The 21770-nt window shown below is 37.4% G+C and overlaps 1 protein-coding gene across 1 annotated transcript; it reads left to right on the top strand.

The window, feature by feature from the left end:
• Positions 1–1737: 1737 nt before the first annotated feature.
• LOC139133377 (THO complex subunit 1-like) lies at positions 1738–19802 on the top strand. The gene is made up of 17 exons (XM_070699937.1): positions 1738–1876; positions 2844–2917; positions 3497–3557; positions 4311–4496; positions 4872–4920; positions 5602–5774; positions 6776–6943; positions 9386–9514; positions 11433–11533; positions 12671–12788; positions 13336–13406; positions 13564–13602; positions 14452–14586; positions 15613–15696; positions 16642–16789; positions 17404–17491; positions 18281–19802. The coding sequence occupies exons 1-17, from the start codon at positions 1829–1831 to the stop codon at positions 18571–18573; spliced, it is 1965 nt and encodes a 654-aa protein (XP_070556038.1). The 5' UTR covers positions 1738–1828; the 3' UTR covers positions 18574–19802.
• The last annotated feature ends 1968 nt before the right edge of the window (positions 19803–21770 follow it).

Here is a 21770-nt window from a genome sequence, read left to right as displayed (position 1 = left end):
TATGCTTCAAGGGCTGATTGAAGTTGGTTTGTGACAATTTTTTTCAGCCATTTGTCAGAAATTACAAAAAACTTTAGGACATTTTGCAAAAAAACCGGCCATTTGCCAAAGGCCGGTGAGTAACTGAATCACTGCCTTTTATGAGTGAGTGACCATTTGAAACTCAAGGGGTCCCTAGAAATTAAATTCTCTCATGTTTCTAATAGCATACTCCTAATAATTTTCAAACAAATCAAAGCAAACAAAAAATATTTAGATTTTTTGGGCAAATAACATATGTGGAATGGAGCTATGAACATATTTTGGGGGTAATTTTCAAAGATTCATGTGAATTCACACCTTGTGAATAATTCATGCTAAATAGGAAAGATGTTAGGTATGAGTATGCCTTATTGTCTTCAATTGCAATGCAACAATACAATATTCTAAAAGAGTTTTGCGTTGTCATACTTCCATCTTTTATTCTATCAATAGATTGTGGTTACATGATGTATGAGGCGACTAAAATGAAACAGTGTTGGTATATTGTTTACAAGGAAAATATAATTTTATTTCATCTAGTAATGACAGTCTTTTGTACGAATTTCTGCAGTAAAAGCAACATTCCAAGTTTATTTATCATGCCCTAACATGTGTACTAACAACGAGAACATATTAACTGATATTTTGTTAAACATGCATCTTCTGGTATACTCTCACATGAGCTGTGGTACCATCGTCTACATTCTTAATTGACACTGAACCATCAGTGTGTCCCTAACATAAGGCTGTCTTCAATGACAATATAGCTCTACTGACAACACTTTGGGGGCTAAACATCTACCACGACGTACTTTCCTTACTGGAAAAGGGACAAGGTTACCTTTGTCAAGACACTTACTTAAATGACAACGCATATTTCCCTGATCCCAGATAATATCTGCTGCATTGTCACCCGCACAAAGTGCAAATGCATTAGCAACAGCAAACAAACCACAGTCAGACCCACCATTCTGTTTATGGACAGACGGCCAAACAACTTTCATGGTAGGACCGTTGTGGTACAACATCCATGCTAATGATTTCTTTGCATTCTGATCAATAGATGATGACATAGAGTCATAAATTCTAACAGTTCCTACATTACAGTTTAAATTTGATGCAACAATCCAGTGACTCTCTCGAATGTTCAAAATTTGTACAAAGTCCCTATCTGGTGTGCCAACAAAGACACCTGTGGTGGTGACACCTACGTCCTGCAAGCCATCAATATGTGGATGCTGCTGCTTCATGAGGAACTGGCAATGATTGATGACGGTATCATTCAGGCGCATTAAACACGCTCTCACGCGTAGGCCATAACCATTATGACATATTGATCAAAGCAATTAATTGTTTCATGCCGAAAACACCTTTAAAGACTTGTCAAATCAACTGACGTTAATATTGCGTATTGTCGTGATTTATGCATTTACTAATACCTCGGCCATGCCTCGGATGCGTACGCGATCTTGCCAGTTTGCGCCCCATTATCGACCAATACTGTTTCATCTGCAGGAATTTCGGTACAAGTATACGATTTGACAGGCTATGATAAGAATGCTTCTCAAAAAGTCGAAACGGCTGACATATAAAGATAGAAGAAAGTGGCTTCAGATTCGGGGCTACATGTCTGGGGCCGTTTTATGAATAGAAACCATGTTGGATAGTCTGCGCATGTGCGGGGATGAAATCGGCAAGGGATAAAATCGGCACGGCACCGGTAGGCGGCAAATGTCATCGAACTTGTGAGCATAAACTTGTGATGTCATCGATTTACGTATAGATCTTGCTGATTAGCATTTTCAAAATGGCTGCGTCCATGTTTGAATTCGGTCTCGCAAGACAGAAGTTTACAGTAAGTAATTCCGCGCCAATTCTGCGGCTGCTATGTTTAATACGTATTGATTAACGACATTTCTCCATAGCGATTGTATGTAGTTGAAAGTTTCTGTTCATGGAAGAGATCTGAGGTCCCCTCAGCATTATTAGCTTCCCACCGGTGTGCTGCGCTGCCAATCTCAATCTGTAGTAGCCAAAGTGATGAAGCCCGGTCCCTGATGCTCATGATGTGATGTATTCCGCCACGGAGGGGGTTGGCAGCGTAACCGTGATTGCACCTTGTAAGAGAAAAACCCGTGCTCTAAAGTGAAACCAATACCTTAAAAAAACGCCGACTTACTCTGCTGAAGTTAGATAGTTAGTTTAGTTATATGTAGTTAGTTTATTTTACACCTGGAGGCTGAACTTTGCTGAACCATGGAGCTAGAAACGGCTGAACAGTCATGATTGAATAACAACGGAATAGAATTTATTGGAAAGGGACAAGCAGAATAAAGCAGAAACTTCGAAAGTTGCCAAATCTTTGCAACAGGGCATACTTTACATCTTCTAATCGCATTTTACTCACTATGTTATGCTATAAATCAGAGAAAACATCGATCCAGTATAAATTATGGGCAAGTCACAAGAACCATGGACTGGAGCTACCAAATCTTTCGGTAGCTCCATGTAGCTCCATGCAAGAACAACCTCAAAATTCTTGTGCCTGAAGGAAAATAGTCAGTCTCAGACTGCAATTAGTGACGTTAACTTCGTGAACTAATGCCAAGCATACAGCGGAGTTCCCTGAGCCAGTGTAAGATATTTATAAATAGTCTGGATACAGACAGAATTATTGTATCGAGGGTTGATGTGACTTTGATACGAGGCCAGGCTCTACATATGCATGTGTAAGTTAGCGTCAAATTGACAGAGTCCAGCAAATTTATTTTTAAAATCTATTTTTTGCAGAACACGGTTGTGTCTCTCATTTTATCTTGCAGCAAGGTGTCAAGGAATCACTCAAGTCTGGTTCATTCAGTACAATAGAAAGATGCTTTGGTGATGTGAGTGGCAGGTGAGTAATTTTCCCAGGCTGTACAATTACATGTGCAGTACTTTCAATGAGATTACAGAGCCCAAGCAAAATGAATTAGTATTTCACTGCTTATATCACTGCAGTCAGTACGCTGCTAGTGCAGTTCTGTGACTGTTGTACAAAGCATCTTCATCTTAGTGTACATGTTCTGTATCACCTTGTATTTGCTTGAACTAGATACATGCTTTACATTTTTACTTGTTCATGTATCCAATATTTAAGCTTTATTTGAAGAAATCACTCAGACTGAATAGCTGTAAAGATGCCTTCATTTGAAAGCTCTGATATCAGCATTGCAAGTTTGCAAAGACGTTTATGAAATGCAGTGTAGTGCAGCATGTGGCAACATATGCTGTACATCACTGAACATCAGTGTAACTTTAATGTAGTTATACTTTTGCAAGTAGCAGTTTTGACAATATTCCTAGTCTCTGTAAAAAAAATTGGCGTAAAATGTACGTGTAATTCTATGTGAATAATGGGAATAAATATTTTGATCAGCGGTGGCATATACCTGTCAGTGTACATTGACTAACATTTACAATTCTCTTTGAACAGTGATGGTGAAAAGAAAAGTACCTATGACCAAGCATTCAGAGATGTTATCAGGGATCTTGTAGTAAGTCACATGTATAACCAGACTTGGTATAGTAACTGTAAATAGTAGTACATTTATTGACAGATATTTATAGATGTACCATTTCACGATGTAGTGGTGTTTATTTCATGTATAATCCAAGATACAAATACAGTGAACTCAAAAATGTATATCAGTGTGCCCCCAGTATTAGCCAATGCAACAATCTTCTTCCTGTAGTACCAGTGCCTATAGCGATCTCTCCTTAGTAAATTTTTTGTATTGCTTCAAAAGTTATCTATCTCATTGTCGTTTGCTTCAACTTGTGGAAGTCAGTGTTCACAGTTGTTTTGATCAAACTTTGAATGTAAGATTGAATAATAGTGAAGTCTTTAGCTCCTCTGTGCATCAGTGGACCCACTATGCCAATTTGATGCATCTTGATGAAGGGCGTAGGCCAAAAGTAGACAATCGAACAGTAATAACCGCTCACTGACAGATCAATTGAGTGACAAGCCTTCCATAAAAGTGAACACTTTAACAATGCCATATTTCAGTAATTTTTTTTAATAAGAAGCAAAGTGAAAGTGTAATCGGCTTAGATATGAATCCTCTGAATATTTCTTTACATTATTGCAGACTTTTTCATGGCTGCGTCAGTGACGCGTCAAATTAATCAGAAATTCCATGTGTTAGGAAGCTTTGCCTTGCATCATGACATGTCAAATTTGATTAGCAGGTACACTGGAAATCGGCCCTATTTGCATATTAGAATTTCTGTTTCACGTCCCGTAGCTTCAGGAACAAGGTCCCAATTCCTACATCCAAGCCGTGGAGCTGGCCATAGAAGCTGCTCATAAAGGACTCTGCACTGCCTCAACACCGTTTGTGTTGCTAACCGACATATCTGAAGTTGTCACCTTGGACGTCTGTGATGATATCTTCAAATTTGTTGAGAGCAAAGTTTCAACATGGACGCTGGTAAGTGGATGTACTTTCATAATGTTCATATACTTTGCTGCTTTCCATTTTGCGCATTTCACGGTTGGTAATAAAACAGTAACAAGAAGATAAATACAACTTTTAGAAATCTTTAGGGACTATTCTCAGCTTTTTGAATTGTTTTTGAACGACTCCTTTCCAGACAGCAGTGTGCATGTAGTTTTCAGACTTGCTAACAGCTATTGGTTCCAGTTGTTCATTTTAATACATTACACACACATAATGGTACATTTCCTGAAACTGTGTGTTCTGAGATATTATTGTGTTAATTATTCTGCATCAGTTCAAAGTTAGAGTAGTATGTCAGTGTCTCAAGTCAATGACAAAAGTTTGCACCTTTACTCTATTTTACAGCCAACATTCTATAATGCAGGGAAAAATTACCTCCTGAGAATGTGTAATGGTGAGTAGCCTAACCTTACATCAAGATTCAGGGTTCTCCACAAGGGAACTTTTAGGGGTTGGCCAGCCCTCTGCTTTTGAAGCAATCTATTAATTTGTTAATAACTATGCAAAAGAATATATTTTCATTACCACAAAGTATGCAAATTATGCATTGTTATGTAAATTGACCACCCCTCCATTTTTGCCAAGCAGTTGAGAACACTGAGATTGATCGTGTACATTGTCGTTGGTCAGATTATGTACTTCTGTCAGTAACAAAATTATGTGTCTGATAAGGTTATCAGAAATCAAGATGTTATGGAGAATGTCATCAGTAGAATTTTTTCAAAACATCAACGTAAGTTGTGCTTTCGTAATAAAATTGTGGAAATCAATCTTCACCTGTTCTATACTTTTGGTAACCTATGTTAACCATAGAATTTATTGAAATGTCGCTTCTACATGTATGTCATTTAACAGGTACTGTATGCTAGACTTGTTCAAGTCTGATTCTGAAAGCACTATTTCAATTACAGATTTATATCTTTGCATAATATGCATATTTTATTTGTTATTGTGTTTTATATAGTATGTTTTCATGATCAGAACAAGATATTTGTGGTAATAGGCATAGTGATGCATTTTTGCTGCTTTTTCTGTTGTTTACCGTTTACCACAATTCTTGCATTTTCACTTTCAGATCTTCTCAGGAGACTGTCTCAGCCTCAAAGGACAGTATTCTGTGGTCGTATACAGTTATTCCTAGCTAGGCTGTTTCCACTCAATGAAAAATCTGGCCTGAACTTGATGAGTCAGTTCAACTTGGAAAATATCACCGTCTACAACACCAAGGATGTAGATGGCTTGCTTAAGGTAATTTGAAAACTTTTAGCTCTTGACAGCGACTTTTGAAATTTCAATAGAGTAGGTAATAATGATAATTTTATTGATGTCAATTGTGTCACAGGGATACAAATTTGAAAAGTTTTTCTCTGGATGGATACATATTTTGAAAATTATGTTTGTCGTTTATGTCTTGTTATGTTTAAGCAATAAACCCCTTGAGGTCCATAAAGGACAAAAGAAAAATTTGCATGACATAATGTACGAGGTGAATTTGAGTACATTGTAGAGTGCAAAGTTACTTGAGTCCATTTTGAGTACATTATTGCTATTATTTTAGTTTTGGTGATGCCAGTGAATTTGTAGATGTAGAAAACATCTTTGGCCACAATACTGAATAGTCGGACACATTATCGGTAATAATCTGGTGGGACAAAGTCACAAAATTCACTTGTACTGACAAAGCTTGATGATGGCACTACCAGTAGTTTTGTATTAATTTTGAACAAAGTCTGATATACATGTAACTACCAGTGTGTGTATAATACATGATTAGAACACAGAGCTAGACTTATGTAGGAATTTGTGTTTTGGAACTGCTTTATGATGAAAACAATATGCATAGTTGTAGAGAAGAAACATCATTCAATGTCTGTGCAAGTGAGAATAAATTGTTATTTGTTTGGTTTTGATATTCTAATGTTTCCTCTAACTCCATCAGATGGAGTCATGCTGTCCTGATATAAAAAGCAATCAGCCATTTTATGTGCAAACGTCAAAGCACGTCTCTGGAGTGACCGTGGCCAAAGGTACCATATACTGTTGGAAAAACAGGTGTAATTTACTATACAAATAAGGTATTTTAATTTGAAACTGACAACAATATGAAGAATGACTTTTCCAGCCAAGGGTACATATAATCAAGTTGAAAAAATACAAAAACATGATGGAGATTCATAGAAATGGTCATTGCACAAATAACAAGACAAGTGTATACATTTACATAAATGTATGTATTGATAAATTCATAGCATGAAGAAAAAGATGAGAGTATGGAATTTGAAGAAGGTGAGATGGGAGACTCTATGAGTGGTACGCCCATTGACTACAACCTGTACAGGAAATTCTGGTCTCTGCAAGACTTCTTCAGATATCCAGTACAGTGCTACAACAAAGAAAACTGGAAAAAATTCTCACAGGTATACTAATCATCTCATAACAGAATGCAATAGTTCACAGGCTGTGGTTTTGCCAACACAGCTGGTGGACTGTTCAACATTTTTTGTTTTCGTTCAACCATTGCCCCTCTTATAACTTTTCTGAAATACAGATGCAGTATCTCTGATGATATAGAAAATGAATTGAAATATGTCCTCAACACAAGAATCCATATGCTACAAAATTTACATGATATCCATATAGGAAGTCTCCTTTATGTCGTGCATCATTTTTTTCAACCAGTTGTCCAAGCGTTTAAGCAAACTGTAAAATATTTTCTAAACTCATAACAATATACAAAACACTGGAGAGCAATCTGAATCACCAGGTGTATGTGAGCATGTTTGTAATCTTTTCATAAATGACGCTTCATATCATTATACTGTGCAAGAGATGGGATGTGGTGGTGAGCGCCACCAGTGTTAGGTTTTGGAGTTTCTTTCTCAAGATATCTGTTTGAGATGCCTTAGGCCAAAAAAAAAAATGAAATGTTTCTGGTCAGCGCGCGCGTCACTTGAACAACAGCGCGTCACCCTTTTTTTTCCTGGTTTGAGGCCGGCGGCTGTGGCAAACTACATACTGATTACTATAACACCAAACCAAAACGGCTGAAGAGAAAGAAAATTCTTTGGGGCACATGATCAGTGACTGCATGAACAGTTTAAATGTTACTATATTGATAAAAACTACAAAACTCAGTGTTATCCCCAGGCCATAGCGGTCCCGCTACGCTTTCGCCTCCCCCCCCCCCCCCCCCCCCCCCCCCCCCCCCCCCCCCCCCCCCCGCTAGCGCTACGCTTTGATTCTCCCCGCTACGCTTTAAAATATTCCCGCCATCCTTTAGTTCACACGCTCTGCGTAGCTATCAGCTGATGCATGCATTGTCTACACATAAGCGCTCACTGCAACTTTAACCTGGTGAAAGAGTGGAAGGTGTGAAGTATGGTATGCATCAGATAAGTTGTCCGGAAGTGTTGAGAGAAACGTTAAAACAATAGAAGAATCGACTGGGTTGTTCACAAATTTTCATTCCAGAACGACTACTACGACCAACAAAGCGCAGTATACATCGCGGACAAGTGTTCACAGAGGTAGCGGTGTAGCACTAGCAGGGCCTTTGATCACATTCCCATGCTTTGATCAACGAAATGAACCGCAAAAGAAACAAGAGTTGACTGGTGAGGTTGATTATGATTGTACAATGATGAGTTTGTCTGAGTACGATCACGATCGCGATCGAGTTCACATTGCATAAATTTCAATATGGCGGCGGCCATGTTGGTCGACAGGTTTTAAGTGTTGACATTGATCCTGGCGTCGCGTGTGGTTCCACTCTGCAGACTCTGACACGTTCTCTGAAAGATTTTACACCTGATTTTCGAGGGATTCTAGTTGTACTTAGTTCATGTCTTGTGATCATCTTGGTGGTATTTTTAAAATCAAGAATCGAACGACGATGTTCAGTGGAAGTAGAAGTTATGCGGGGGGGGGGGGGGGGGGGGGGGGGGCCGCTGGTTGAAATCTATCCCCGTGATGAAAAATTATTCGCGGTGTTTGTCGTTCAAAAATGATAAAATCAATTGCATTTGCATTGAATTGTGTAAAGCTTAAATTTGGAATTTTCCTCTTTGTTGGCAAGTTTTGACAATTTATTAGCAATATAGGCCTATGTATTAATGAAACTCCAATCAGACGAACCATTTCTTGCTCTCAAAGTTTCAATCTGAATCTTTTGTTTTAATTGCAATTGTAATTACAATACTGTGATGATTTATTTAAGTGTAATAAAGAGTTTCCATGATGTTCAAACTGCACACTTGTGTGTTACAATTGCATTTTGTTGTGAGTGTACATGTATGTGTGGATGCATGTGCAAGCTTACATCCATATGCAAATATAAATTAATGATATGCAAATGATTATGCAAATAGCCGCTAAGCTTTGGCGCTTTAACTGACCCTGCTCGCTCCCTTGAGGAGGAGGAAAAAAAAAAAAAAAAAAAAAGCCGCGTCGCCGCACCATTTTTAAAGAAAGGCCTGACCAGAAACATTTCTTTTTTTTTTTTGGCCTTAGCTTCCACGTGACTTCATTCAAATTGCTGACCTTCTCTACAAAAAAAAAATTTCTATGATAACACTCTCTTATAAGGTTATGTTATTATTGTTTGCAATTATCATTGAGTTTTTTAATATCATGAATTATGGAATTTTATAAAACTGCCATGTGGAAACTAACCTGGATTTAAACACCGAGATTTGTATGTGCATGACACCAACTACATTGAAATCCTCTGTGATTCCGAGCTGATTTATATTCACGGGGGAAAAGATTCTGGTAATAAGGTCCAGAGGTTCACTCATCAAGAAAGCTAGCAACTGCAATTTAATTGTCAAATTTATCACCTAGTTTCTATTCTTCTACAGAATTCAGATGAAGTGTTGAACGCATTCAGTAGTCTAAAACTGGATGATGTCAGCGCAAGTAAGAAGAAGTTAGAACAGATCAAGAAAGGAGAACATACATACTTTGCAAAATACCTTACAAGTGAAAAGGTTTGCTTTATTATAAACTTACTCCCTACATCCTGCAGTGTTTACCAAACACAAACCAAACCATATAAGAGTATGCGTCTTGTAGAATTTGGTCTTTCCAGGCGTCACACAAAACAACCTCACCTGCATGTACATACCGGTAATATCATTGTGATAGAGGGACCGTGATTACTGTATATCGAGAAAGTATGACGCGCTACAGGGGAGTAAACAACGAAACGTTATTTCTGACTTCCTTGCATTTAATTGCATGGCATAATAAACATGATAATGTGAACCAAAAATGATGTCACGATTACGATTAGGCATGAAAAAGAAGAAGAAAGCCGTGAAACTGTCACAGAAGTTCAGCATTTTTAGTTAAATCGTCTTTTTTGACAATTGAAAAAAAGAATTTGAGCTCGTACAGACCAGAGTGATTCAAGTTCACAGACATTCACTTCTGCCATGATAAATCGTCTTCCTGTTATAAAGTACACATTTTGAAAAATAGAAAACAGATCAAGAATTTTTATTGTTGTGTTGACTTGTCTTCTACGATGCGTTACGGTTATGGCAACAACTTACATGTACCTATCGTCACCATCACAGCCTCAGTCAGTTTCTTCAACACCACGTCTCACGACCAGTGATGTCATCTTTATTTGAGAAATTCGATAATTTTCAATCGGACTCGATCTTCACTGCGCACCAAGTCAGATAAACAATTTCACAGTAACAGATCATGCATTGTATGTAAAGAGTTTTCACTTTACCCCCGGCCTAAAATCGTACTAGTATTAGTAAATGACACTAAACGTCGCAACTCCCACCCAATCAGCAATGGGTCAAAGTTGGGCTGAGCCGATGACAAAACCCAGCACTACAGTAGCCACTTGTACATCCACTTGTTGCAATTTTTGTCCACAAGAATGAAACTCTTACAACTTACAACTTACATTCACATGCAACAGCGTTCAACTCAGCCATACATTCAAGGTCAAGGTGTGAATGTGCCTCACATTGTAACAATGCCCGCACAGTGACGATGCGCGAATCGTGCCCGCACAGTGCCAGCACAGTGCACTTTATCTGCCCGCATACTGCTGGCAATGATGCTCGTTTCGTGCGCGCACAATGCACTTTTTATGCGGGCATTGTTCCCGCACCAGTGACGGGTTCTGCGTGGACTGTAATGTATGGTTTGTGTTGCCATAAACCACAGGAATACAGTATCTTACTCATATATTTCTTTATGGATTATTGCGGAAAGCAGGAAAGTGGAAGATGTCACAGTATTAGACACCCCAATCTTAAAATTATTTGCTGTTGCCTGGCTTTTTTGAACCCACATGGAAACCTGTCTTCAAGTGAAGATTCACTTTGAGAAGGGATTGAAAAACTACAATTTTGCTCGGAGTTGACACAGCCAATGCAGCACTTTTACTTCTGATAAATGTATCAATAAATTCACAGTACTTAGCTTGCTAGTTTAAAGCACGCACGAACATCTCCGATGTTTATTTTGAGCATGAATGAGAAAAGTTAAAAACTTTCCTTAGTACTCCAAGACCAAACGTCTGAAACATTTTTATTTTTGATTCATTTGTAACTTCAATTTTGACAGAATTGCAAGAGACACTTGAAATCCTGTGAAACATCTTTGAATGTGCGTTGATCATCAAACTATTTAGAAAAAGAAGTTCATAGGTCTTGTTTTGTTATCAGTGACATCTACTCACTGTCTGCATCAATGCAAACCAAGACAGCAAATCCTCTTTCCACATCTACAGTTGAATCATCAGAAACTTGCCGCTTTTGATTTGACATAGTCAGTCAACTTTCAAATTTAGGTAACGTAAACCATGATTTGTTCAGAAACATGTCCAATGTAACTGTTATGTCAAATCTGTCATGTTTTCTCGAATGTCCTCTGCAGCTCTTCGACCTCCAGTTGAGTGACAGTAATTTCAGGAGATATGTCTTGGTGCAGTTTCTGATACTATTCCAGTATCTCAATGCAACTGTGAAGTTCAAAAAGTAAGTGAAAGATGAACATGAGAGTATCTAACATAATTGCATCTCCTCCTTTTTGTGTCAAATATAAATTTAAAAAAGAACATTCTCAAGGGACTTCCTCGTGCTAGCACAGAATGATTCTACTTCATAATAAAAAGCACATGATGTTTTCTGCAGACACAGTACACCCAAAAGATCAGGTGATGACAGTAGAAACAAACCTATGAGTAACAGTGTATGGAACTACACATATTTCTATGCACGTTGGTGCACATTCGTTTGTTTGTACCATGGACCATTTGAATTCAGGGTTTAAACTATTTCCTGTGATGTGGACCTGTATTTTATGTATAGCATTAATCATTAGGTCAACAAATGGTGTCAGACTTGTAATTGAATTTTAGGTTCTGTTACATTTGAAGTAGTTCTGAGGAAAATAGTGCTGACCTGTGAGCTTGATACATACAGTGATACTTGTTTGGTTTGAGCTAGGATTTGAACCATTTTAGCAAAGATCATCATTGACTGCTTGTATCAAAATGCAGACTGTTGTGAAAGATGAATGTAGCATTATGTGTTAGTGTAAAAAGTTCACAGGCACATGAAAATTGTAAAAAATGAGCTGAATTTCTGCAAAAACTTTACTGCAGATGCTATCGTCACTTGTCAGAAATTCAGTGCTCAAACTGACATTAATCTAACACCTGTCAAAAGGATTTGTGCCAGTGAGTGTTTTAAAATAGGAAAATTTCGTTCAGTGCAACTGTGGTGGCTATGGGAAATTAAACTATAGCTTAACTATAGTTTCAGTCCTTCCATGTTGTGCAATTTAATGAACAAATCATAAATAGATTACTTTTTAAATACTAAATGAAGAGATATTAAAAGCTATGTTACTTACTGCATGATCTGGCAAAGTACCAACACACGGACTGTCAAAATCAGAACAGATACCGGTAGCAGCCAAGGTTTTGAATTTTGTGTATTACTATGAGTATTGTTTGTCCATTGTGGTTTGACGCAAATACTTTGTTATCATTGGTGATTGTTGATCTATTTATACAGGGAATTGGGGTGATCAGGTTAAAAATCTGCCAGGCAAACTACATCACCACACACCTATACGTTTTAATTTTTGTATCATAAATTTCTTTCCAGTGCCTTACAAGTACTTACAGATGAGCAAGCTCTTTGGGTCAAGGACACCACAGAGAAAGTGTATCAGCTGATGAAGGAAACACCACCACATGGAACAGAATTTGCCAAAAGCATTGAGGTGAATACAGCTAAACAAAAGTATATGCCTACACTTACTAACCTCGTAATTTTAAACATTTAAATATAAACAACGAAACATTAAAACACAGGTTTTGTATTGGTAGTAGATATAATATTCAATGTACCTGACATTTGCTCAGATTTGATAATTTTTTGATTGGAAGCTAATATACAGGAAATTATGTTCTAATTCAAATGAATGTAAAATTTCTCAAAGAAGTAACAGTCAAAGGGATTGTATCCGCTGAAGTTTTATATATTGTCTACCCTCTATTCCCAGTACTGTCATAGAAGTCTTTAGTTCTACCAAGTGTGGGGACGTTAGGTTTTAAACATAACTTTACGTTGCTCCAATAGAACATCAAAGTATAGAAAAATGTAAGGATAGTTTATGTCTACTGCAGAATTTCGTCTTTCTACCTAACAAGGCACATATTTATTATCTTTATAATAATCAGACATTGTACAAAAGTAGCGTCGTTTGTCGTTGCAAATTTATTTTTCTGTCCTAAGTCTCCCTTTCTCTTGTTTTCTTTATTGTCTAGCACATTCTGAGCAGGGAAGAAAACTGGAATTCCTGGAAAAACGATGGCTGCCAAGAGTTCATCCGAGAAAAGTAAGAAAAAATAAAATTCGTATTTCTTTTTCTTGCTGTTTAATATACCAATGTGAAAATATTAACAAGCCCGCTACGTTACTTTGGAATTCAATTCTCATGATGCCATTTTTCATTGCAATGAGATTGTGATTCATTTTTGGATCTTGATTTTCAGGCAAGAAGAATCCCAAGAAACTCAACAGAGGAAACCCAGGTGAGCTTTGAATTTTGGATGTGTAACAAGATTTTATTGTTGTGTGGTTAGTTGTGTTTCTGTATCAACGGCTGGCAGCTTTACTTATCTATCATTAACAGCATCATGGACATTATTGTTATCATAACTTTCATCATTCTTCATGGAAACAATCATAAAAATTATGTCCTATTAGTGCAATGGCATGTGTTCTTCACACTTTGCTTGAGCAACACATGGAATCTTACCTTTTCAAACCCTCTTACCCATTTCTGACCCATACATGTATTTGAGCAAACCAAGGCACTGTTTACCACATGCACAATACCATTGGTCATCAAGTTAAATGCAAAAACATTAGTATTTTTGGAAACCAAATGCCTGTATAGTTTTTCACAGTGGTTTGCGTTGAGCCACTGGTGACATGGGAACTAGACATACTGTCTATATTAAAGAGTTGCCAACACTGTCAGCCGTAATTATCATTTAGGCGGTAATATCAGTCGACCACAAATTACATTTGCAAATTATGCGTTCTTGACAGTTAGCAGGATGTGTGTGGATCATGCATGGTGGTGTTCTGACAATGCATTTCCTCCTTCCTGGCAGTGTTTCAACTTTTGCAGAGGTGATTTCTTTATGATTGACTGATATTACTGCTAGACAATAGTTTGCGTTGAACCATTGGGAGTTACCAAACATGTGTTGAATATATGTAAACCACTGTAATTCAGACGAACAGTACAGCCAGTACCAAGGAATCTAGAGTCAGTGTGGGTCTACTTCAATCTGTCCAGCCACTTTCAAAGAAAACATAAAAGTTGTTTACTGTGCCATGTAAATAAGTCGATATTTCTTTCTTGCATAAAGAACTAGAAAACGCAGCATTGGTGAAGACATGAAGGCAAGTGGACCAAACAAAAAGATTGATCTTGGCAGTCCAGAGCTGACCAGACTTTGGAACATCAATCCGGACAATGTTGCTGCATGCCAAGATGAAAAAAGGTGATTATTCCAAACCTGATGAATGTACAAGTCCCTTCGTGAAGTCCCAGTTTGTCATAGAATTCAGTAATTTCTTGATTGTATTCAAACTCAAAATCTACTGCACTGACTCACTTCGCAAATAATTCGATAATCAAAACCACTCGGCCACATCACCACCCAGGGATCTGTATGGAAATTTGTTGATGAGAGTGATCTGTATGGAAATTAGCTGATGAAGGGGGGTAATTCAAAGACACATGCCAGTGTCATGTGAATCTTTACCGTACTTATCTCTTTCTTGTTCAGGGTGTACCATACATTTGTTGTGCCCCAATATTGTAAGATGTGAACATGCACTACATAGTATGGAACGCGCCACATACACATTGTGAATCATACCTGTTTTTGTCTCTCCTGTAAACTGCCTCAGGCGATGCTGGCCTAGTGTCTGGTTTAATCTGGGTACTTCACTGAATTTTTTGCATAATGCAAGCGATAGTTATGAATATTCATATCATATGAGAACTTTGCAGAACGGTACCATTGCCTGTGCATAGTGATGAAATACTGTCTCTCAGCGAATTCTTTGTAAGAGCTGGGCTAGAGTGGAATCATTGGGACGTACCACACGTGTGTAGAATACATGTGAACCACCATACTCTTGTGGCAAAATTGTACTCCAACTACCAGTTTTCATTTTCAATGGTTGGGAATGGATAGACTTCTGAACCCTTTCAGGCTTGACTTTCTTGTAACTTACCAGAGCAACCCCTATATAGGGGGTTTAGGCCTGAAAGGGTACTGTTGTAAATGCTTTTCTGTACAGACTGTGAAACGAATTTCTTTTATTACATTGTAATCCTGGTAAGCCAAACTTGTCCGATTAATTGTACAGTATTGTCAATAACTGAGAAATAAATATATAAACAATTAGCAATACTATGCATGTCCTTAGCAAGCCGAAAAGTTTTTTACAGCACACTTGTTGATTTGTGTACCGTGCTAACTGAATGACCAAAATGTTCTTTTCATCAACATTTCCAGACAATTCTTACCATCTCTTGAAAATTTCTTTGAAGAAGCCATAGAGCAAGCTGACCCAGAGGCTATGATTGAAGATGAATACAAGTGAGTTATTTTTATATTTCCAGACTCTGGTGAAAATTAATAGAGTCGGACCAACTCTGAACAATGTTACAAATCAGCATCATCCTAAGGGGTCTGGTTGCTTCTCAAAGCTATGAGAGAGTCCCTTTAAGAAAGCTTGATTGCTTTCATAAGAAATACTGGGACTAGTGTCTCTATATCATTATATGGTTCATTTATGTTAAACAAGGCTGTGTTGGTGTTCTTCAAGTAGTTCTGATCATATATCTACATGTATCAGAAGAGTGTTATTACCCATTGCACAATTAGAATCAATGGCATATTACAGTATAGTGATCTTTATTTTGCCAATTTCCTCCAAACTATCAACATTACCTGATACAAAAAAGCAGTACCGAACCAAGGCATCAACTCTAACTTAAATTATCATCCTTGATCAAACACTCAAAATTCCTGTGGTTCAGACATTGTCCTTCTTCCAATTAAAATTTGGATATCGAAAATCATGTTATTACTCCTGCTGCCGATGGATCTCTTCCTGTCTCCGAGGTCAAGATTATCACTTGCACATTTGAAGTTTATTTTCATAACAATGTATGGTGGGACTAGCAATACATAGAACAAAAGATGCTGTCATTCTCAGTCTCAAAACACCAACTTGCGTGCTACAGTAAACTGCACCACTCGAATACTTTTCCAGGTGCTCAAATTTTACAGTGATACTTATCTGAACTACAAATGACTTTGTTGTCCCTTGTTACATTGGACATAATTTGCATATTGAATAAGAATATTTCCACATTCACCGTTTACACTGCATATCATCCCTGCCACTGCTAGGGATTGCATAGAGTTTGCAGGCTTCCCGATAGAAAATGTGGTCAGTGGTGATTAGATAAGTGTAATTTTTCTTTTCCATATGATCAGTGTGTCATCTGATGTATAATCATATCTTTCATGTCACAGGCTTGTAAACAACAGTAATTATGCCTGGAGGGCGTTACGCCTAATGGCCAGGAAAAGTCCACACTTCTTTCAACCAAGCAATCAGCCTTGTAAAACCATTCCACTCTACCTAGAAAATATGATCACCAAGCTTGCAAAGGAAAAACCAGTAAGTACACATAATAGTCTTGGATCACTTTCTTTAATATACAGCAAGAATGTAACTCTCCTGCTCAAGTTAAGATCCAAGAAGCAGCCAAGAAAAACTTGGGTTTTAATTCACAGAATTAATCCTTTGAGCGCCAAAGTCAATTTTTGTCGCCTTTATAAAATGTATCCCAGTGACTTTTTTTTCAGAATTTTGTCAAAATTTTGATAAAAAGTGTAGCCAATGAAATGTGATGTCCATTTGGTCAAAAACTATCAAGAAAATTTCAGAAAAATCCATGAAAATTAGTAAAATGTTGCACTAAATTTTTGGCGGGAAAAATAACAGCATTCAAAGGGTTAAAACATACCCAGATGGTCAGATGTGGGATTTAAGATGCAGATTTATGAGGATGTTATTCTACATAAATGCAGGCACTTCAAAGGTGGTGAGGGGATTTGTATCTGCTGAAGATTGCAAACCCTTTCACCAACATGGTGTGGCCCAAACCCATTATCACCAATGGTGCATTTGGACCTGCTTATGTGAAAATGGGGGAGGTGAAGCATTGAATAATGTATGAAATTGTATCATTTTTTCTCTGTCTTTTAATAAATCTTTTTGTTTGCTTCCAGTCTCAGCAGGCTCCAACTGAAGAAATCAAAACACAAGATGAAAATGCTGAAACAGATGAATTCTTGAAAAACACAGAGGAGAGCAATAGTAAGTCAACCAGTGAAAAATCTAAGAGTTTTTGCCCAGCAGGTGACCATTCCCACAAAAGATTTGCATCAAAAGTATTTTATGTTGTCAATTCCCAAGTCATCTATTTAATGCCAATTAATAGTCTGTGTTCGTTGGTCACTTTGATCTTAGTTTCTCAATTTCATATTTTTGAAGTGCCATGGGCAGACAAGAGACAAAACCAGGAACAAAGAATGAAATCTGCTCATGGAAATACCGTGTAGGGAAAAAAAATTATTTGGAGGAAATCATGAATAACAGTTGCAGCAGTAAGGAGACAGTTACACATTAGTCTGTGGATGATGTGATATACTGCACAACATTCTGCTTTCTTGACAAGCAAAATTTGCGAAGTAAAAACCGGCAAGTTGCAATGTCAATTCCAACGTCTGCTGGGGCCAGATACTCAAGTCCTTTATCAGGGTTTCCTGGTCATATAAATACTTGATTCATGAAGTAGCGAATTATTTATGTAACAGATTTCTATTGAAAAAAAAATCAAATGTTCTATAGAAATGAAAAACTACAGTGTAAAACAGGTCTTTTTAGCTAGCTGCCTTTTTTAGCGAATGTAGCAAAATCTGTCAATTCACTTATCTGAGATTCTGCTAATTTAAACTTTTCCCTGTATTTGTCATGGGTATGTCTTTTTAGCTAAATTACATATGTGCTGATTGCAATGAAAAATCAAAAACGCTAAAAAAGCATGTTGCTGATTCAAGGTTTGTTACAGTTTATACTTAACAAACTTTGATTTTTTCACACCAGCCCCAGATCAGTCAAGTATCGTAACATTGGATCAGCTGGAAGCCGTGGCCAACAAACTGGGAGACAACTGGAAGACTCTAGCCACAGAGCTGAACCTGACAAATGAAGAGATTACAACGCTACAGACAGATCATCCAGAAATCAAAGCCCAAGCCAAGCAGATGCTGATAAACTGGCAAACCAAGGAAGGCAGCAACGCCGTGAAAGACGTCCTTGTCAATGCGCTCCAAGAAAGTGGACTGACAGACATAGTGGAGTCGGTGTTCACCGAGACAGAAGCAGAGGACACATGATGAAAAGTCGTAGTGCGAGGTTGTGTTCAATTCGAAGAATCATGCAAAACTGTTCATTTTGTGCTGTATTAAAGCTGAGTGTATAGCTGTCCAAACTAAAGTCATAATGTAATGTAGTTGTATAGATTGTTCTTCATAAACAATAGTGAATACAGATTTCATGATACAGATATCATGTATAACCCCAAACACTCCGACAGGATGATTTTGGTCGCTACAAATGCTGACACACAAGGTTGCACATCATGACTAGAATTTCAACAATGAATTAACAGTTTTTATACTGCCAAGCCAACATTCCAGACTCTGGAAAAGTTTATGAATGTTACCAATGTACCGTGTTATTCTCGCTTGCTACTGCGAATAGCTGTTGTCTTGTGCTAAAGAGACAAACTACAGGATATTGAAATGCATTGTGGGTAAAAAGTCTACTTCTCACCACTGCAAGAGCGTAAGATACATGTAGTAATCTTTCCATGGCAGAAAGTTTGGTCTCTTCATGAAACTACCGGTAGTAAAAATTGTGGATCCTTTCAAATTTGTAAGCATTTCTGGTTTGAATTTCCGTATCACCCAAAACTTTACTTTGGTCTTTGTAATCGTATCTGTTTTACCTGTGGAAATCCACCATTATGGTCTACCACCTGAGAATTTTAGGACTCACTTAGGTGGCAAAATCACAGTTAAGGTACCGAGAGTTGCTGCAGAAATCCAGCCCAGTACATTAACAACTGAAAATGCCACTTTTGAGATTTTGATGCACAACATACAATACTGATGCTTAATTGAAATATAGCATGTCACACATGCACAGTTTCCTTCCTACATGGAATTCTCTTGATTTCACTGAACCCCAAAACACACATGGAACTGTTACATTGAATTTCATGCCTTTTGTGGATCCCACACTAGTAAATTTACAGTCTGAAACGTTGAAATGATCACTGTAAATATACCAATAGCCGTCACCCTGAACTAATAACAAAATCATCCATGATAGCTGAAAGAATAGAACACTGGCGCATTTCATATTGAAAGTGATGTCCATGCTTCTAGAACAGATGCATTGAAAGGAACAGAAACTAATAGGTGAAAAAAGTGCAACCATAAAATTGGAAATTGTATGAAAATCAACAGAATTTCTGAAATACCAGGAACTTTTAAGTGTTGTTCAATGTTACATATTTTCTTACCAAGGTTATGTACTAAAGTGGCTCTTTCATTTTGTAGTGGAAGTGTTTGTTTTCTGTTTAACCCTTTGAGTGTGCCAAAGTAAATTTTTGTCGCCTTTACAAAATATAATGCAGTCAATTTTTTTTCAGATTTTTACCAAATATTTTGGTCAAAAATTCTAGCCAATAAATTTTCTGCCATTTGGCCCAAAATTATCAAAAAAATTACAAAAACATCATAAAAGTTAGTAAAATGTTGCACTGAAATTTTGGCGGGAAAAAATTACAGCACTCAAAGAGTTAAGAACCATTTGTGTATGTTCATGTGAATGTCAGAATGAAACACTCAGTTGATAATAATCATTGGTAGACAGCAGGGTTGAGCTGATCATTCAGTCTGGTGTCTGTCACAATTGTGTACAAGAGCCTCAAGCCATTAAATGATACTGGTGTTTCCCCAGTCATGTTTTTTGGGTTCAACTACATTCATGTTCAAATGTTGGCTCCGTGGTCTATATTCATGTTCAAAGATGGTGACTTGGTGAACAGTATCACAGATTTTTAGCACATTCATTGAAATGGGGTATAACATCTCAAAAACCCGATATTTGTTTCCTTATGCATGATCGAAATCCCGCATACGTTCATGTTTCCAGTAACATGCCCATGAAAATTAGGATGGCTAGGTTGGAGGAATTTCTTTATATTTTCCTTTTGTTGACTGAGACCCATGTAGTACGGTAACATTTAGAGAAATGACTCAAAATATTTTGAACAAAATGTCACGGGTCTGCAGGTTTTTTTCGGCTCGGCACACACATTTCTTTATTTGGCCTAATCAGCAAAAGTTTTACAGTCCCAATACTTCTCTTTCCATCCATTTATTCAATTTCGCAAACTCTAACAAAATACACTGTATTGGAAAAATCTGCCGGGAAATGGCTTTACTATTGTTATCAATACAGACCTCGCCAACATCAGACACTAAAAACTGTGAAATATTTTGTACAACTGAGAAACAAACATGAAGTACCGCATCAACCTTTGAATTCTTTTCATTGCTAGCAGCAGGCTGAAATCTAGACTGAAAGATCCGTCGCTCAAGGACGCTCCAACCACTCCCCTCGGGGGGGAAGCATAGAGAGCGCCCTCTAGTGACATCTTCCAGTCTAGCTGAAATCTCTCCTTTGATGTCCTAACTTTGAGAAGTTTGAAATGTCAGTCCATCAGTTTGTGTTTGACTTTGAGCAAAAATGATGAATCTAACACATGACTAAAACAAGGCGGCACTATGCTGACCCACAGTACTTGATATCACCATGATTCAGTGTGTTACATCTATGTGCAGTGCAAACAATTATTACATGCCTCATCTATATCCCAAAGCATATGATTGTTATTTGCAATTAAACCCAACAATTTGGAGTGAAAACCATACTATATTCATAGAAGCTGAACACATTGATTATCAAGAAGCTTTTTCTGAAATTTTCAACATTATTAGGTTTTTCAAGAACTTGTGTCCATTAAACATAATCAAATGATAATAGGCTAAGATACAGTAAAAGTTCAAACTTAAATATCGATATGTTTATAAATCAATATTGGTTATAATATGTACCCTATTTTGATAAGGTTTTCCATAGGAAATTTGATCACAAAGGCTGGTCTATGACACCCATAATACAATGTTAAAGAACTACACATTTTTAACTGTCTGAATAGAACAAAAACCAGCCTTCTGAATATATATATGCATAGATGTTGGCATTTCAAGGGCCAGTAGCTATATACCTATAGATGATTTTTTTTCTGTAACTATTTTTGTTTACTTCCCCCTCCCCCAACAACAGCATGTTGAAACTCCTACCATTTAGCTTGCCCACACATCGATTACACCTTTTGTTACCGTTTACATTTGAATTCAGACAAGAAATCATTTGTCAACAATAATAATGCAGTCTACCCATGTACAGGCTGAGTTGACTAACTAAACACTGTGTATTGCCACATGCTTTTAGGAGT

The sequence above is a fragment of the Ptychodera flava genome, chromosome 5 (assembly GCF_041260155.1).
Source record: "Ptychodera flava strain L36383 chromosome 5, AS_Pfla_20210202, whole genome shotgun sequence".
In the NCBI taxonomy this organism is placed as follows: domain Eukaryota; kingdom Metazoa; phylum Hemichordata; class Enteropneusta; family Ptychoderidae; genus Ptychodera; species Ptychodera flava.
This window is presented reverse-complemented; position numbering and strand designations above follow the sequence as displayed.